Source organism: Seriola aureovittata, chromosome 14 (genome assembly GCF_021018895.1).
Source record: "Seriola aureovittata isolate HTS-2021-v1 ecotype China chromosome 14, ASM2101889v1, whole genome shotgun sequence".
Lineage (NCBI taxonomy): Eukaryota > Metazoa > Chordata > Actinopteri > Carangiformes > Carangidae > Seriola > Seriola aureovittata.
Genome location: NC_079377.1, coordinates 1,269,892 through 1,285,304, shown reverse-complemented (window position 1 = coordinate 1,285,304; position 15,413 = coordinate 1,269,892). Strand labels below are relative to the sequence as shown.

The window sequence follows — 15,413 nt, the reverse complement described above, 5'->3', positions numbered from 1 at the left end:
TGTCTGCAGGTGTGGTGACCTGGCAGCATGTTACCTGTTCTGACCAGGAATAACAACAAAAAACAAAAAAAAAACTAAATCTGGCTAATTGTGTAACAAGCTTAATAATTATGACCATGTAAAAGGTCACAGGGTTGATAAAAAAGAGCCACTCTTTCCTGAGATGTCAGCAAAGTCAGAGCGACACGTCAGGTAAAAGGACTTATAAACATGATGTATATTTACGCACTGGCAGACTGAACTAAGTGGTTCATTAGCTCTAAACTAATGTGCAGAATGGTGGGAAATTATTCCAGTCTTCAGACGTTGGAGGTCATTTATCCTGACATGCGACAGATAAAAGTTATGATCCTTAAGTTTCTGTGAGTCCATCCTGAATCTTGTTTCTGTGTTTTTAAAATAAACCCGTCGAACAGAGAGCTGAAGAAACAGTGCTGAGCTCTCAGGTACTGGACTTACCAGACACCCAGGATGACCGCCTGCTCCTCTGCACTGAGGTCAGGCAGCTCGTACTGATCTGGCTCTGCTAAATTGATCTGATCCAGCACGGTGTCGTCACCCAGACTGTAGTCCTGAAAGCACAGAAACGCAGGTACAGTCAGCTGTGAACACACATGCAGCACTACTGCACATTACAACAACAAAGTGATCCCTCCGCTGGTCTGATCTGGCAGGGAGAATAAGAACTCTGGACCAGGCTTTCTCTGATTAAGTCCAGTCAGACCCACAGTGATAGAAATGGCCCAGTTTCCCTGCTGGTGTGCTTTTGATTGGAAGTGATTAAGCGTTCCCTTTTCATACCTCTCTGCTTTCCTTCTATCCATTCTAGATAGGAAGCCAGTAAGCTCTGGCTAATGACAGCTTTTATTGAGACCATTTGCTCCTCCCTCCTCCAGTAATGAAGGCCTTAGTGGTCTGAGCACAGCACAAAGAACTGGAGCTGGACCACAGCCAATAGACTGAGCTCCATGGAAACGCTTTCAACCTGGTAGCTGCCCCACACAACCTCAGTTTGACCTGCTGGGCACTGAGCAACTGAGGTTAACGGCATCGATCAAGGGCCCCACCGTGGTGTTGATGAGGGAGGGGCCAGAGCTTCTTTTTTACTTTTCACACAGACTTTATTCTGATTTCTCTAGCACCGTCTTAGAGGCTAAAAGTCACATGTTCTTCTGTTGTTATTATCAAGCTGATGTTTTCTGACTGTTTGTACTGTTGGTACAACATTCAGAAAACACTTTATATGCTCATAACTCCTCAACTGTGGGGTATACCCAGAAAATACCTTCTTCTTGCATTCCTTAGTTACATTGCAAACAAATTAAAAATGAAAAACTACTTGGTTATGGTTAGGGAAAGATTGTGGTCCAACAATACTGAGTGTTGGTAGACAAGACTGAGCAGCCGTCTTCCATGACAAAACCACACACTTTAAAGTCCACCCATCCATGGCCGACTGTTTTAAGGCTTTATAAAGGCAGGCTGCTTTTGCATTTGTTCCTACATCGGCCCATCCACTGTACTTATCAAGAGCTGGGTCATAGTGGCAACAGGCTAAGCATGGTTGTCCAGTCTCTTACTGGCTGTTCCCAAGCCAAATTAGATATAGAATTCCTCCAGTGTGTTCTTGGTCTACCCCAGGGTCTCCTACCAGCCGGACATGCCCAGAAAATCTCAACATGGAGGTGCCAAGCAGGAGTTCTTATCAAATGCCTGGACCACCTCAAATGGTTTCTGTCGACGTGAAGGAGGAGCAGCTCTACTCCAAGCTTCTTCTGGATGTCTGAGCTCCACACTAGGACACTAAGGATAATGTTTGTATCCACAAACTCATTTGTCTGATCAGTACCCAAACATCAACAACATAGACATATCATATTCTGTAGTTGGACTAACTACAGATGATTTAGTTTTTCGTTACCAAAGCCATTTTGAGCTGTACAAACTGTCATTTTAAACAGTTTACAAAAACAGATTTTCCCACATTCGTCCTTAAAATGACTTAATTCTTCCAAAGATCTGCTCCAGAAAACATTTAAATTCCCCATCAAAAAAAGTTATGTTCTGTGTTTTTGATTCTCAGTTCCATAACTTTCTAACTTCTAACTTTTTATGAGTTGCTCATTTCCTCTAGCTGTGCTCCATTTAACAGAAAACATGGTCATTCTTGAATTCACTGTGCAACTGTAACCACATTCACAGAGATCATCATCTCCGAGTGATCCTGCAACATTTTATTGCATTTCATCCACAGATGTACCACAGCCACATGATGCATTTCAATGGCTGTAAAACGCAACACTAGTATGATGCACTAAAACTTTTCATAACTGATTTAGGACAAAGCTTAATATTCTGGGCCATTATTTAAATTTTACAGCCTTGGTGGAGGTGAGTTCCGGTTGTTCTCTTGTGGGCTTTTTTCCTCCATATTTCATGCTGATAAAGTTTTCTTAGCCCTGTTCAGTGGCTGTTGAAGACTTTTTAAAGTCCTTTTTAATAACCATATAGAATGCAGTTAAACATTTTTCCGAGTCATACTGGCCAAACACCCAGTAGACATGATTAGGCCTAGAGTCTTCCTCAGACCAACTTCTGTCTGCTTTGTAAGTATCATCCTCAGCTTTATTTCCGCTCCATCAACATGAAGTCCCCAGATCTGCTATGAAGCCCCGCTATCTGACCCTCGTTGCTAAGCAACTGCTGCGTCTCTGGGAGCATCACCTAGTTGGGGGATCCATGAGTGGAATCAGCACTGAAACGTCAAGTCAAACTCAGATTAAACTCTGAGTCGATGCTACAGTCTGTGGTAAGAGCTGATGTCATGTGGTCTGAGTCCTAGACTGACTGTCCTCCTGGTTCTGCTGTTTGCTGTGAACTCTGAACCTCTTACTCATCTCACCATCACCTCAGTGATCACTTCATTTAGCCAAAGATCAACTTTGTCTGTTTGATTCAGACCTCTGTGTCATGTGTTCATTATTAATGCTTCATTTGTTCAGTTTCTTATGAACATTTAGTTACAAATAAATATTATAAATAAATATCCTCATTTATCACCAAGTCACGGTCCTGTGTATTCCTTCAGAGCAGAGACAGAGTTTCTACTTGTGATTATGAGACTGGTTCTGCGTTATGTAAAGATACATTACCGCTTTGTTTTGTTTTTTTTTGCATTATCAAAACTCTTTAATAACTTGTGACCATCAGGACACATAGATGATACATGCAAAGTTTCATGCAGATCGCACTTACAACCTAACAGTAGTTTGGAAAATCATTTGAACATATTTCACCACCTAGTGTCCATCAAACATCACATTCTGCACAGAGCCTTGGGGGGACACGAGAAACTACTGGACCAAGGTTTTTATTAGTAGGAGTGATTTTCCTGTTTTGTCTGAATACCTTAGGTAGGTAGGCCTGAGGTGTGGGAGTGGGAGTGGCCTCGTCGTCCCTCTGACCAGCCTGGTCCTGGTTTTTGCTGACCTCCAGGATCAGCTGAGCCAAGTACTTCTGCTGGAACCGGGTTCGTTTGCCAAGAGCACCTGCATTCACCAAATACAAGCAGTCGGTAGCTTCAGGTGTCACCGAGGAGTGATGAGTATGTCTCAGAGGATCATCGCCTCTCATGATATGATAGCCTCCTCTTATATTCTACTGCTGTACTCTACATACCAGTCATGTTGATGTTGAGCCCTGACAGCTCCTGAGCCTTCCTGATGTGTTCCTTGGCTGGCTGGTACTCATAGTACGTCAAACTGGTGTACACACACTCCAGGTGGAGCTGGATGGCCAGGTGTCTCTGCTCCGACAGCACAGACTGGCAGCTCAGCACTGTGAGAGAGGACAGGGAGATTCTTCATCACCACCAAAAACACAGTCTCCAAAAAGTCACTCGTATGATACAAAAACAGAGCAACATGAGCAGATTGTCACGTTAACAAGGGCTACATGTGTGTGATACGTATGTAAGAACATTTGTTCTGCAGTGACACATGCAAGTGTTTTCTCACATCTGCCGGTCCAGCCATGAACAGAGTGCCACTTTCTCCAAATCATGAAAAATACGAATTAAAGTTATAATCTAACTTTTCCACGTTAAAAACAAGTAGACCTATGTTCAATATGTTGTTGAGTTGTGTTCTTACACTATCCCAAATGTTTTGATCGATTCTCCAACCAGAGAAATCTGTGATTTTAATCATGAGAATGTTTCATCGTTCATCCCCTCCACCAGTTGAGCAGCTGAGCCCCTGCCCCCCCCCCCAATAACTCATTTTTAAAGTGAAACTGCTTTATGTGTTTTTCCTCTGGTCTAATCCCCTGGTGTGTTTGTTATGGAGAGGACACCTCTGTGGATAATTCATCTGCTGGTAAAAACCTGCTGAATGCCTGGTTCACAAGTTATCAGAGAAACAAGCTGCGGAAATGTTTCATTGGTCGCCTGTCAATGACATCATATCCTCTATGATCATGTGTCAGTGCGTTTGTCTGACAGAAGTCAACATTGACTTTTATCTAATTTTAAGCCACATACACTTTTTACACCTTGGTGGTTTTCAGCTCTATATTTGAAGCAGATGAAGGATTTTAGTCGTCGGACGTCTGGATCTGAAGTTATCAGAGAAACAAGCTGAGGAAATGTTAGACAGCTCAGCTCCCAGCTGCTGGAGACGTCCTGTCCTGTGTCACTGAAGAGCGTCGCTTAATCTCTGGTTTTTAAAGGTAAACTGCTTTCTGGATGTTTCTCCTGGTTTTAACCCATTCATACCGGATGCTGCGCAGCGCAGCATTGTTGATTCCTCGTCATTTTCATGATACATTTATACATATTTTACATATTTATATGCTGCATGCGTCATGAAAATGACGAGGAATCAACAATGCTGTGCTACGCAGCAGCCGGCAGGAGACTCAATGCTGTGCTACGCAGCAACCGGCGGGAGGGGCAATGTTGCGCTGCGCAGCATCCGGTATGAATGGGTTAATCTCCTGGTGTGTTTGTTATGGAGAGGAGGACACCTCTGTGGATAATTCAGCTGCTGGTAACGACCTGCTGAATGTCTGGTTCATAAGTTATCACAGAAACAATCAGAACAAAGGTTAGCATCAATCTCAGCTCCAACTCTTCCCTGAGTCTCTCTCCTCCGTACAGCGTCGCTCAAACACTGACTGTAAATGTCAAACTGCTTCATTCAGTGTTTTTAACGGTTAGAATCACTGAGTCTGTTCTGTATTTCCTGAACCACTGACACTGAAGGAATCCAAACCGGGAGGAGCTTACGGTAATGCTGGAGAAGACAACAACTCCCATAATCCCACTCTATTTCATGATATCACACAACTGTGTCTATTGTTATTTTTTTGATTGAGAGACCCCTAGAGGCAGAAGTTACAGATTCCGTGTTTAATATAGTAATCTGAATGATTTATTGTTTAAATGATGGCAAAGTCAACAAGATTAAACTATGTAAACTAGGGTTTGGGCAATCGACGTAATCAATTACGTAAATAGGTTGATTTACGTAACCTGCGTCGAAGCGTTGCAAAGAGGAAGTAAGATGGCTTCGCCTAGTCAGAGCATGGACTCCACCGAAGAGCAAGCTGAAGCGAAAACACCTTGCCCACAATCATCTAAAGTGTGGGAGTATTTTAAGCAGAGACTGAACAACATGGTGCTCTGCAAGCTCTGCAAATTAGAAATGACTTATCACAGCAGTGCTACTGTCATGCTCGAGCACTTGAAGCGGAAGCATCCGGGGCAGGATTCAGTTTGCTGTTGGATTGCTAAATGTAGATTTCACTACATTCCTTTTACTTGAATGGAACAAGCTCTTGCATTAATTTTATTTTGGAGAGACTTTATATCGGACTGTGAAACACAGATTACCAGTTAAGACTGGGCTATTTTTTGTTGGAGAATAATGCCCTGTAGTGCAGGGCTTTCTTTGTCATATTTGTTTTAAAGAGAAGATGATCGAATATAATATTGAAATATAAATGACAAGTTTTTCAAATTTATTTTGGGTACATTTTTTGTTATGCTAATCGAGTAATAGAAAAATAATAGTTAGATTAATCAAAAAAATAATTGATTAATCAATAAACAATTAATATTTGTAACTATGTAACAGTGTATGAAAGGGAATGTGTTTTCCTTAAAATACAGGTAAATTGAACTAAAAAACTACATTTACCATGATCCTTTGCCTCATTGTCATTTTCAGTTTCCAAGCTTTTCAGCCAATGCATTTTCAGTTTACTTTGAGTGAGGTAATCCTGACCAATCAGAGATGACTTTGAGGGTGGGAGAAAGAAAGAGACAGAAGACGGACAGGTGTGCAGACGCACGTGTGGGAAGAGAGCTGTGTGTTGATGCTCAGCCGGAGACAAAGTTTAACGTCGAGGTGACTAATAGTTGCAGACTAAAATACGTAGCCAGCTCCACATTAACAGCTAAGAATTCAGGATCCTAATCATTTAAAATTGAAATAATAGCCCAGTCTAATATTAAGCACATGCTAGGTCCTGCTTTACTGGCAACAGTGGGTTACAACAGACCTTATGGAAAGTTTAAATTACTGTGAATTGCTGACTCACAACTATGCAAACTATCAACAGGGAATACGGGAAGATTCCTGGTAAGCCGGGCCACATGGATGAGAGAGGGGAGGGGTGACAGAGATGGATAGCGCTGTGTGCTTCTTCCGTGCACTTTCTATTATTTTTAGCAGGAAGTAGACATTAGTTTCATACAGTATAACTTTACTGAGAAAGGTGTGCCACTCTCCCTGTGGCTTTTATTAAACTGTTGCATTGGGCCACAAAGCACTGCAGAAATGCTATTAATCCAAAAACTATTGGTTACTTTAACTAGAATAATAGTCTGCGAATAATGTGATGCCTCAGTGTGTGGATTTAATCCCCTCTTCATAAAACTAAGCTGGTTTCTTCTTTATTTTTGAAGCCACCCAGCAGCTGTGATGTGAGGACCTGCATAGAGAATTGCGAGGGGACACACCTCTGTCAAATTTCTTCGCGCCTCTGCCTCCTGAAAATTTTTTGTAGGCCTACTTGTTTTCTCGGTACTCTGTGGATTTGACGTTTGTAACTGCAATTGCGGCTGTACCGTAATCAGTGCATCAGGCAGAGCTATCCAAAATTGCCAAAGAAGAATACAAACGCACTCTGATTTTCTGCCTGTGGAAGGAGGCGGCGACCTGATTTTGCTGCTATTCAAACAAGTGAATATTATTTCTTTTACATTCAAGCACACCCAGTATCTTGAAAAGTCCTAGTTACATCCCATCGTGTATATTTGTTTTGCAGAAATGTCTCAAATCACAGAATATTTTTAAAAAGAGAGCTTGCGATGAGGAGAAATGCAAGGACGGAGGTGAAACACTGCAGACATCATTCATCGTTCTTCTAATACGGGAAAAAAGTGAATTCATGTTACTGAAGGTACTGACTGAGAGAAGGACTAGTTCTCAGCCACAAGTGGAAGGTGGAGGAGAGGATCAGAGTGGAGAGAGGAGTCAAGGCGAGAGTACCAAGTCTGTAGGAGTGTATTAACGAGTGTATTAAAGCCGACGATTCCATGATTTTAACATCACTTTTTATTCATCTTCCCAGATGTGTTTGTTGTTCAAAAGGCGGAGGGTGTGTTCATTGGATTGCAGTGTGTTGTGTGGTGGTTAACACAGTGTGAAGGGTGAGCTGTATCTGCAGGCTTCAAAACGGCCCAATCCATATTACAGAGGAGCAGTTGGCCACACAATCCTTTTACAAGTGATGAGAGGAGGACGCTGTGAAATGCATACAGCTGTTTTCCCTCCATGTTACACAACTCTGAGTAGACGCTGCCATGATGTTTAGTTTAGTTTAGTTTAGATTGGATTAGTTTGGTTTAGTTTGGCTCGTTTAGCTTAGTTTAGTTTAGTACTAATACTATGCTGTCACATAGTATTTGCAGTTTTCAGGGATGATGTAATCATGATAATGCCTTTTGTTTGTATCTGCATCCTGTTTTGACGGTTGTGGTGAAAGGTGCATCTTGACCTCCGAGACTCAGCTAGCTCATCTATAAAGAGATGAATGGTTGACACAAAGCTTCACTTTGTAATTTACATACTTCAGGTTAATAATTTAACTATTAAATGAAAAGACTGCCCAAGTCGAGTGGAGATACAAGTGAGGGTGGGATGGAGCGGGAGATTGACAGATGGATGGATGCAGCGTCAGCAGTGAAGCGGGTGTTGTACCGGACTGTTTTAGAGGGAGTCTGAATGCAAAGGTCTTGATTTCCTAGTCAATCTACCTTCTGACCCTCACCTAAGGTCATGAGCTCTGCGTAGTGACTGAAAGATTGAGCCCCGTGTACAACCTCTGATGACAAAATACAGTATATGTCATGCGGATGCAGAAAGGAGAACTCGTTACAGCCTTGTGCTCACGCAACTGCTCCCACACAAGAATGGTCTGTCACGTCCATACATGTTATTTGCACAAGTCTAAGACTCTAAGTCCATAGTCTACAGCAGCGGTATTCAAAGTGTGAGGCGAGCATCAGGGGAAGCGCAGCGTGAGATAAAAGTGCAAGGTGAAAAGTCAAGAGTACTCAACATATGTAGGGAGTACGGAGTCTCAGGGAGTCCTCCCTAAGACCTGTAAACATACTCTGATGTGTAAAATAAGCGGAGTCCCTCTTAGGGATCATCAAAGTGATAACAGTACAGGGCGTCGTGTGGCGTAGTGGTCTAAGCAGGCGCCCTATGTGTAGAGGCTACAGTCCTCGCTGCAGTCGGCCCCGGTAATCAATTGATTATTACATTGTGTAACTCGGTTGTCCTTACTGTAGGATACTTGTTGCATTGCTCCTTGGAAGTTCTTTGTTCTGCTGTACAGCACTTTGATTCAAAGTGAAAGCATGTTGTTGAATAAATAAGGATGACTTTTTGCTGCTATAACAAAACAACCAACAACCAAGTGTGTTTCCCTCCCCTTCACCTGAACATCTCTCACAGCCAGAGAGTCGTTTTCCTGCAGAGTGAAATCAGATGTGTTGCATGTACTGTAAATCTCTCTGTCCTCGTTCACTCTGGACGCCGTCAGCATCAGTCTCGCTTCATTAATGTTGAATGGGTATGAAAGTGTGTGACTTCTGATCATGAATTATACACCAGCTCTCTGCTGCTTTTCTCCTACTGATCTCAGCTGAGGATAATCTCTGTCTCCGTAACAGAGGCTTGATCAAGGCCAAGTTAATAATCAGATCAGATGGAATGAAAGAGAAGGAGCTCAGATACAAAGCTTTCATCCTCCTCCATCATCACCTCTGAGCTTTTTGTCTCTTTAATGTGTCACCTCAAGGCCTTTGTTCTTTAGGTTAGCAGTGGTGAGTGTTCTCAGTTCCCAGGGAGGGTGCTGAATGAGGAAGTTGATGCCTGGTCCTTTTCTAAGCCCATGTTTTTAATGTTGAATGGTCATGTTCCTCTCAGAACTTACAGCAGGTTTATATTACAAGCTGTTTGATTCACGATTGTATCTAAGCAGCTTTTAATCTGACTGTAATCATCATCTGTACAGCTCCTCGCTCAACAGTTGTTATATTTAATAATCTAGTCTCCCGCAGCTCCAGCTGTGTAACAACACAATGTCAGAACAGTCAGAGCCACTTGAAATGAAATGGTTGAGAAATGGCAGCTGAAAAATACAAAATGCACTTCTTGTGCGTCCTGCTGATCCTCAGTACGACGGTTTCTCTTAAGAAAGCCCCTCTGTAGGGTCGTTCCAATGGACGAGGATATCGGTAATTGACAATCATCAGAATGATCGACAATTACTCATGCCTTTGCAGACAATATTTGACTTGTTTTCCCATTAATCTAGTAACTTATTATTTATATTAATAAATTAATATTGAATTTAATTTGTCTGCCACAGTTTCACATATATAACCATAATTGCAACACACACACACACACTTCGATAAGCTGATTGTAATGAAGCTGCTTATTGTGTGTAGGACCTGGCAGACTGACGGACAGAACACGTCATTTAGTTCAGTCTCTCAGTGAATGAAACAGATACATTATTTGCGATGACAATTTTGTTTTAACATACTAAGATGACACATACATTTTATGGGTGTCATTACTCAGGTTATCCATGAAAGAGCGAGGCGAGCAAAATCGGAAACACTTGTTTGGTTGGTAACGTAACGTAACATAATGTAACCAACATATTGGTAATTTCACAGGGTGACTATTGGACAATCGGACTGTGGATAAGATCGTGCAACACTGCCCCTCCCCCCACATCTTCCCAACAACCTTTTTTGTAACTGTCTGAAAGTGATAATCCAGATTTCACACACATCTCTGGCTGGTTGTACAGAGGTGAGACAGTAAGCAAGGTTTGAGCAATCATCAATCTCCAAGGCTGGAACATGGTGGCAACACTGGAGAACCAAAACCTGCAGTTCCTCTAATGGCCACTAGAGTCTGGCTCCAACAGTGAGTCGGTCTCCATAGACCCCCATGTTAAAATGTCCAACTTTACAGCAGAAATAAACATATTTACAGCCTGCAAAGCTGTAAAGTGACTGTGGAGCAGCTCATTCTGAGCTTCAAAATCAATCCTCTGAAACCTGTGGATGACGTCACAGAGGCCAAGTCTATCTTTATTTACAGTCTAGGAGTCACACCCACAAAAATGACAGAAAATCTAGATACAACAGCTGGAAGTCCAGCTAGCTTTCAGAGACAATACCCAGCTGCCACCACAAGAGGGAAGATAGCCCATTATAAATGCAAACAGGCATTAAATCCTTTATGGAACAGAACTCTGCTCTGATGAGACGTCTCTTCCACTTCGGTATTGTTCTATTTTTTGTTTTAACTGTTAAGCACTGTTTGCCCTGACGGCATGTCACGGCTATGGTCAGAACCTCTCACTGAAACGAAGTCTAATAAACAAACCGGATGAGTTACTAGAGCTGCAGTGATTAGTCGATTGATCTGATTAGTCGACTGACCACTACTTTAATATTCAGTCAATTGTTTTAGTCATTTTTCAAATAAAAAAATGTAAATATTCACTGGTCCTCCGGTGTGATGATTTGCTGCTTTTCTTTGACATGTCTGAGTGTAAACTGAAAATCTTTGGGGTGTGGGCTCAGGAAACTCGACTCAACTCATCTCTGTAAAAGCTCTAAACAGATGTGGAACAGCTGATTGTCCAACCAGAGCTGGGTATAAAACACCAGGCTATCACATTCTTTACTGCAGAAACAACAGCACCAGAGCTGAAACAGGCTACTGTTTGTGAGTGAGTGAGTAAAACGAGCCTAATAATCCTGAGGCTGCCGGGCCTGGTACACACGATGAAAAACAAACCCACACCAAACACAGTCCAGTGACAGACCTTTTTCCATGCTGCTGCGGGCCAGGCTGAGGAGCTGAGGAGAAGGAGCCTCCAGGATCTGCTGATGCAGGTTGATGTAGCGCAGGGTCCACCAGGGCAGCAGCTACACAGACGTATGAAAAACAACAGCGACAGAAGAGACAAATGAGAATATGTGAGAATAAGACAAGGGACCCAACAGGTAAAGAAAGAGTCAGAAAAATCAAACAGGTTGTAAAGAGTTATGTCAGATTATCTAAACACTTTATTTGAAGGTAAAACTTGTGTTTTTCTCAAAGATCTTTTTATTAGATTTTCAACAAATTGACAGAATGCATATTCTTATAGTGTACAGTGGGTGCATCAGTGTAGCATTACATTACCAAAGTGTACACTTTGTACAGTGTAACATATATATGTGTCGAAGGTTAAAGTTAAACTTTGTTTGTGGGGCAGTTTTTAGGCAGGTGGGGTCGCAGAGGGCGCCGTGGGCTGAAGAAGCACAAAGAAGGAGACGGACTTGATGCTCGATCTACGAACATACACCCCTTACATTGTTTAAAAACTGAGGCTGAGGGGAGTGACGCTGCAATTCATTTGCTCCAACGGCTGTGCAAGAATTACAGATGAATAACCAGGTTACTGTTCCATCATGATTCAAACTGGAGAACTGAGTTAACACACAGTTGCATCCTCCAATCATATGGTTAACAAGTTAAAAAGGTGATTGTTCCCACTCGTTTTGCCTTTAGTAACCATGCACCCAAGGTGATGCACCCAATCAAACCTTGCATAAAACAGTAAGATCAGAGTTTAATCACAGCAGAGTAGATGGTCAACACTGAGGGTGCTAAACAAGTGCCACAGACTCTGAACAACAACCCAGATTAGTTTTCCTGCTGAAGTCTCCTCCTTATCCAACTTGGGAATGTGAACATACGTCTTGTCCTTAACCTTAGTTTGGTGAACAAGCCAACAAACAATCGCTTAAGAAGGGAAAGTGCATGGCTAATGTCAGATTAGAGGCTTGACAGCTAATATGTGTAAGTTTCATAAATAAACATTGAGGTTACATGGAGGTTTAATTGTCTGTCTCAGCGAATCAACACCCTCCAACACATGTGCTCTAGCTGAACACTTTCACGTACATTCATCATGTCAGCACACTCATATGTCGCACAGTCTACAGTCCACGTCCCCGCTGCCTGGTGGAAAACAGCGCTGCTAATTACTTCCCCCTTCCTCATTAGTATTTAAAGAGCAAATTGAGTCTTTACAGCAGAAAAGTAGCCTAATTGTTTCACAAACTGGTGATGTCAGAGCAGAACAGCAGCTTTTACAGTTCTTTTTTTTTTTTTTTTTTTTACAGTTTCTGTTACTTATTTTGGTTTGGGTTGTTTACATGAATGTAACTGTTTGAAAACAGACAGTAAATGAGCAGGAAAAGCCAAGAAACTGAGCTCGTTAAGAGTCTCTGTTTCAATAAGCAAGATGCCTCCCAGCATCAAGTCTGCTGGAAACTTATTAAGACACAATGAGCCTCTATGGCAAGGTTAGCCGTTAGCAGTTAGCCTGCATCTGTGTTCTTGTGGACTTGTTAAAGCATAACTGCTTTGCTGCCCCCTGTGGTTGAGATTCAAGCCTGTTTCACCTCCCATCACACCCTGCTACCGTCCAAATTCAAGTCCAGGGTTTTTAATTTGTAGTTAGTTAGTTCGTCTACTTGAAAACTGGCTGCAACATTTCTGGAGATGTGAACGTCCAAAGACATACACTGATATCCATGGTCATCCTGGGATCAACAGTTTTTGATTATTTACTGCTCTTGTGGCTCTTTACTTGGATAAACAAAAAACTTGAAGTACTTTATATTGAAAAAAAGTTTTATGTACAGTCTATACTGTGCAGCCGTAGTAGGGCAAATATTATACAATATACAGCCTTGCTAATAGCCAGAGTCCTTGACCTGGGCTGGCCTGGTGAAATGCCAGTGAAGCGACTGTCTGTACAGTACAGAGGACTAAACAGATATTGTAAGCAATCTATATGGTGAATTGCTCTTATAGAGCTGAATTACCATTTAAAGCTAGAATCACCTCCTCGTGGATGTCTGCCTCCTCCACTTAGACTAGTTTCAGGTTACCTCCCTGTTTATCCAGAGTCATAGAAAATATGAACCATTTGTGTGAAATTTTGTCATAATTACCGTGAAGTCTTGAGTAATGGATAAAAAGGTTTTGTGAGGTCACACTGACCTTGACCACCAAAATCTAATCAGTTCATCCTTTAGTTCAAGTGAACGTTTGTGCCAAATTTGAGGAGGTTCCGTCAAGGTATTACTCTGATGTGTCACCGGTGAGGAGACATAAAAATCATCAGTAATATATTATTCATCAAGAAAAGGTGGTTGAGATAGAAAGGCGTTCTTACCTGGAGGCTGTCCATCTTGGAGGAGCACTTGGTGAGAATGATGCCAGCCAGCAGGAGGAGGAAGGGGTTGGCCACCAGGCTGTACACAGACTCCCCATCCAGGAGGAGGCTGGAGTGGATCGCCTCAACCAAGATTTGGGGCTGCCAGTCAAATGCAAATGACATTTAATTGACAGATGAATATATCAGAGATTAGACCAGCTTTAAAGTAGAATGAAGACCTGAAGGATCTAAAGGATAATCATTTTCAACCCTATTCTCCAGTTCTCACCATCTCAAGTTATTCCATTCAAAATGTACATTCAAGTCTCCCTGTGGACCAGTGCTGTAACTGCAAAATGGGGCTGTTAATTTGAACAATTGTCAAACATGGGAGAAAAACAGTAGTTTATATAATAGTCTGATTCATGAAAAATTGATTAGCTTTAAAACACTGTTAATTCAAAGTAAAACTCAACCTCCAATGTTTCACCATTGCACTCATCGTTCATTTATTACAATGGCAGATTCCTGTCTTAGATTCTGGTGATGAATTTGCTGATTTAATGTTTATGACCTCACTTCCTACAATATAGTTTATATATGCTGAGCTACTCTCCCCATGGTGATGATTTAACTTGGTCTGATCAGCTGTCACTTCATTTGGAGAAAATCCACATGAATTAGATTCAAGTACATTTAACTTTTTCTCTCGTTCCTTGTTGAATTAAATTAACATAACAGCTGCTCCATGTTTCCTCTCTGCCTTCTGTCGTGCATGTGCAGACGAGCTGCTCTGTAACGCCGGCTCCTTGGTGTGACAGCACAGATCAATCATTGAGGCCAAAGGAATTGCTTCGATAAAAGAAATGGTTCTCTCCTGTGGTGTAATGGCAGTGTGAAACACAGCATTCTGCTCTCAGCAGCACGCTGCCGAGAGGAAGCAATCTTCTCAGCCCGGTGTAATTAGGACCCCAGAGATGCTTCATTAAGGGGCACTTCTCCTGCACCGAGCCTGCAGCTCCTTCTGCTCCTTCTCTGACTCCATTCACTTTACACACCAACGTAAAATTAAGCTTTGTCACACTCAGCAAAGCCCATTTTTCAATATTAGACAATGTTTCAAGTATGATCAACTATGCAATCAGTAAACGTAGGAAACACATTTATATCATTTCAAATTATAATCAACTTATATTAGTTCCTAGTATTTATTTATTTAGTGACTAAGAGGATGCTACATTGCAACCGTTTCAAACAAGCGCTATTTAAGTAGCTAAAAAATGTTTTGCACGTGAGCTGCTTTTCACAATAAGAACTATGGTAAAGATATGTACCTAGCTAGCTGGCTAGTTAGGTGGCTGGCAAGTTAGGTAAAGCTACCTAGCTAGGTGGCTGGCTAGTTAGGAAAAGTTAGTAAGCCAGAAAAGTAACTTTACCATAGTTCTTATTGTGAAAAGCAGCTGACATGCTAAACATTTTTTAGCAGTGCCACCATTTCAAACAAGCACAATTTAGCATAGCCATTATTGCCCACTGCCTAGCTAGCCCATCTAGCTAGCTAGTTGGCTAGTTTATGCAGCAACAGAACAAGG

The 15,413-nt window shown here is 41.9% G+C and overlaps 1 protein-coding gene across 1 annotated transcript in view; it reads right to left on the bottom strand.

Annotated features, from left to right (window-relative positions):
• ttc27 (tetratricopeptide repeat domain 27) overlaps nucleotides 1–15,413 on the bottom strand; it is a 59,985-nt gene that overhangs the window by 37,083 nt on the left and 7,489 nt on the right. Inside the window, exons 4-8 of the mRNA XM_056396248.1 lie at nucleotides 13,840–13,980; nucleotides 11,431–11,533; nucleotides 3,679–3,837; nucleotides 3,409–3,548; nucleotides 460–572 (exon numbers count right to left, since the gene is read on the bottom strand). Coding sequence (XP_056252223.1) covers nucleotides 460–572; nucleotides 3,409–3,548; nucleotides 3,679–3,837; nucleotides 11,431–11,533; nucleotides 13,840–13,980 — 656 coding nt within the window. The remainder of the gene's footprint in view (nucleotides 1–459; nucleotides 573–3,408; nucleotides 3,549–3,678; nucleotides 3,838–11,430; nucleotides 11,534–13,839; nucleotides 13,981–15,413) is intronic.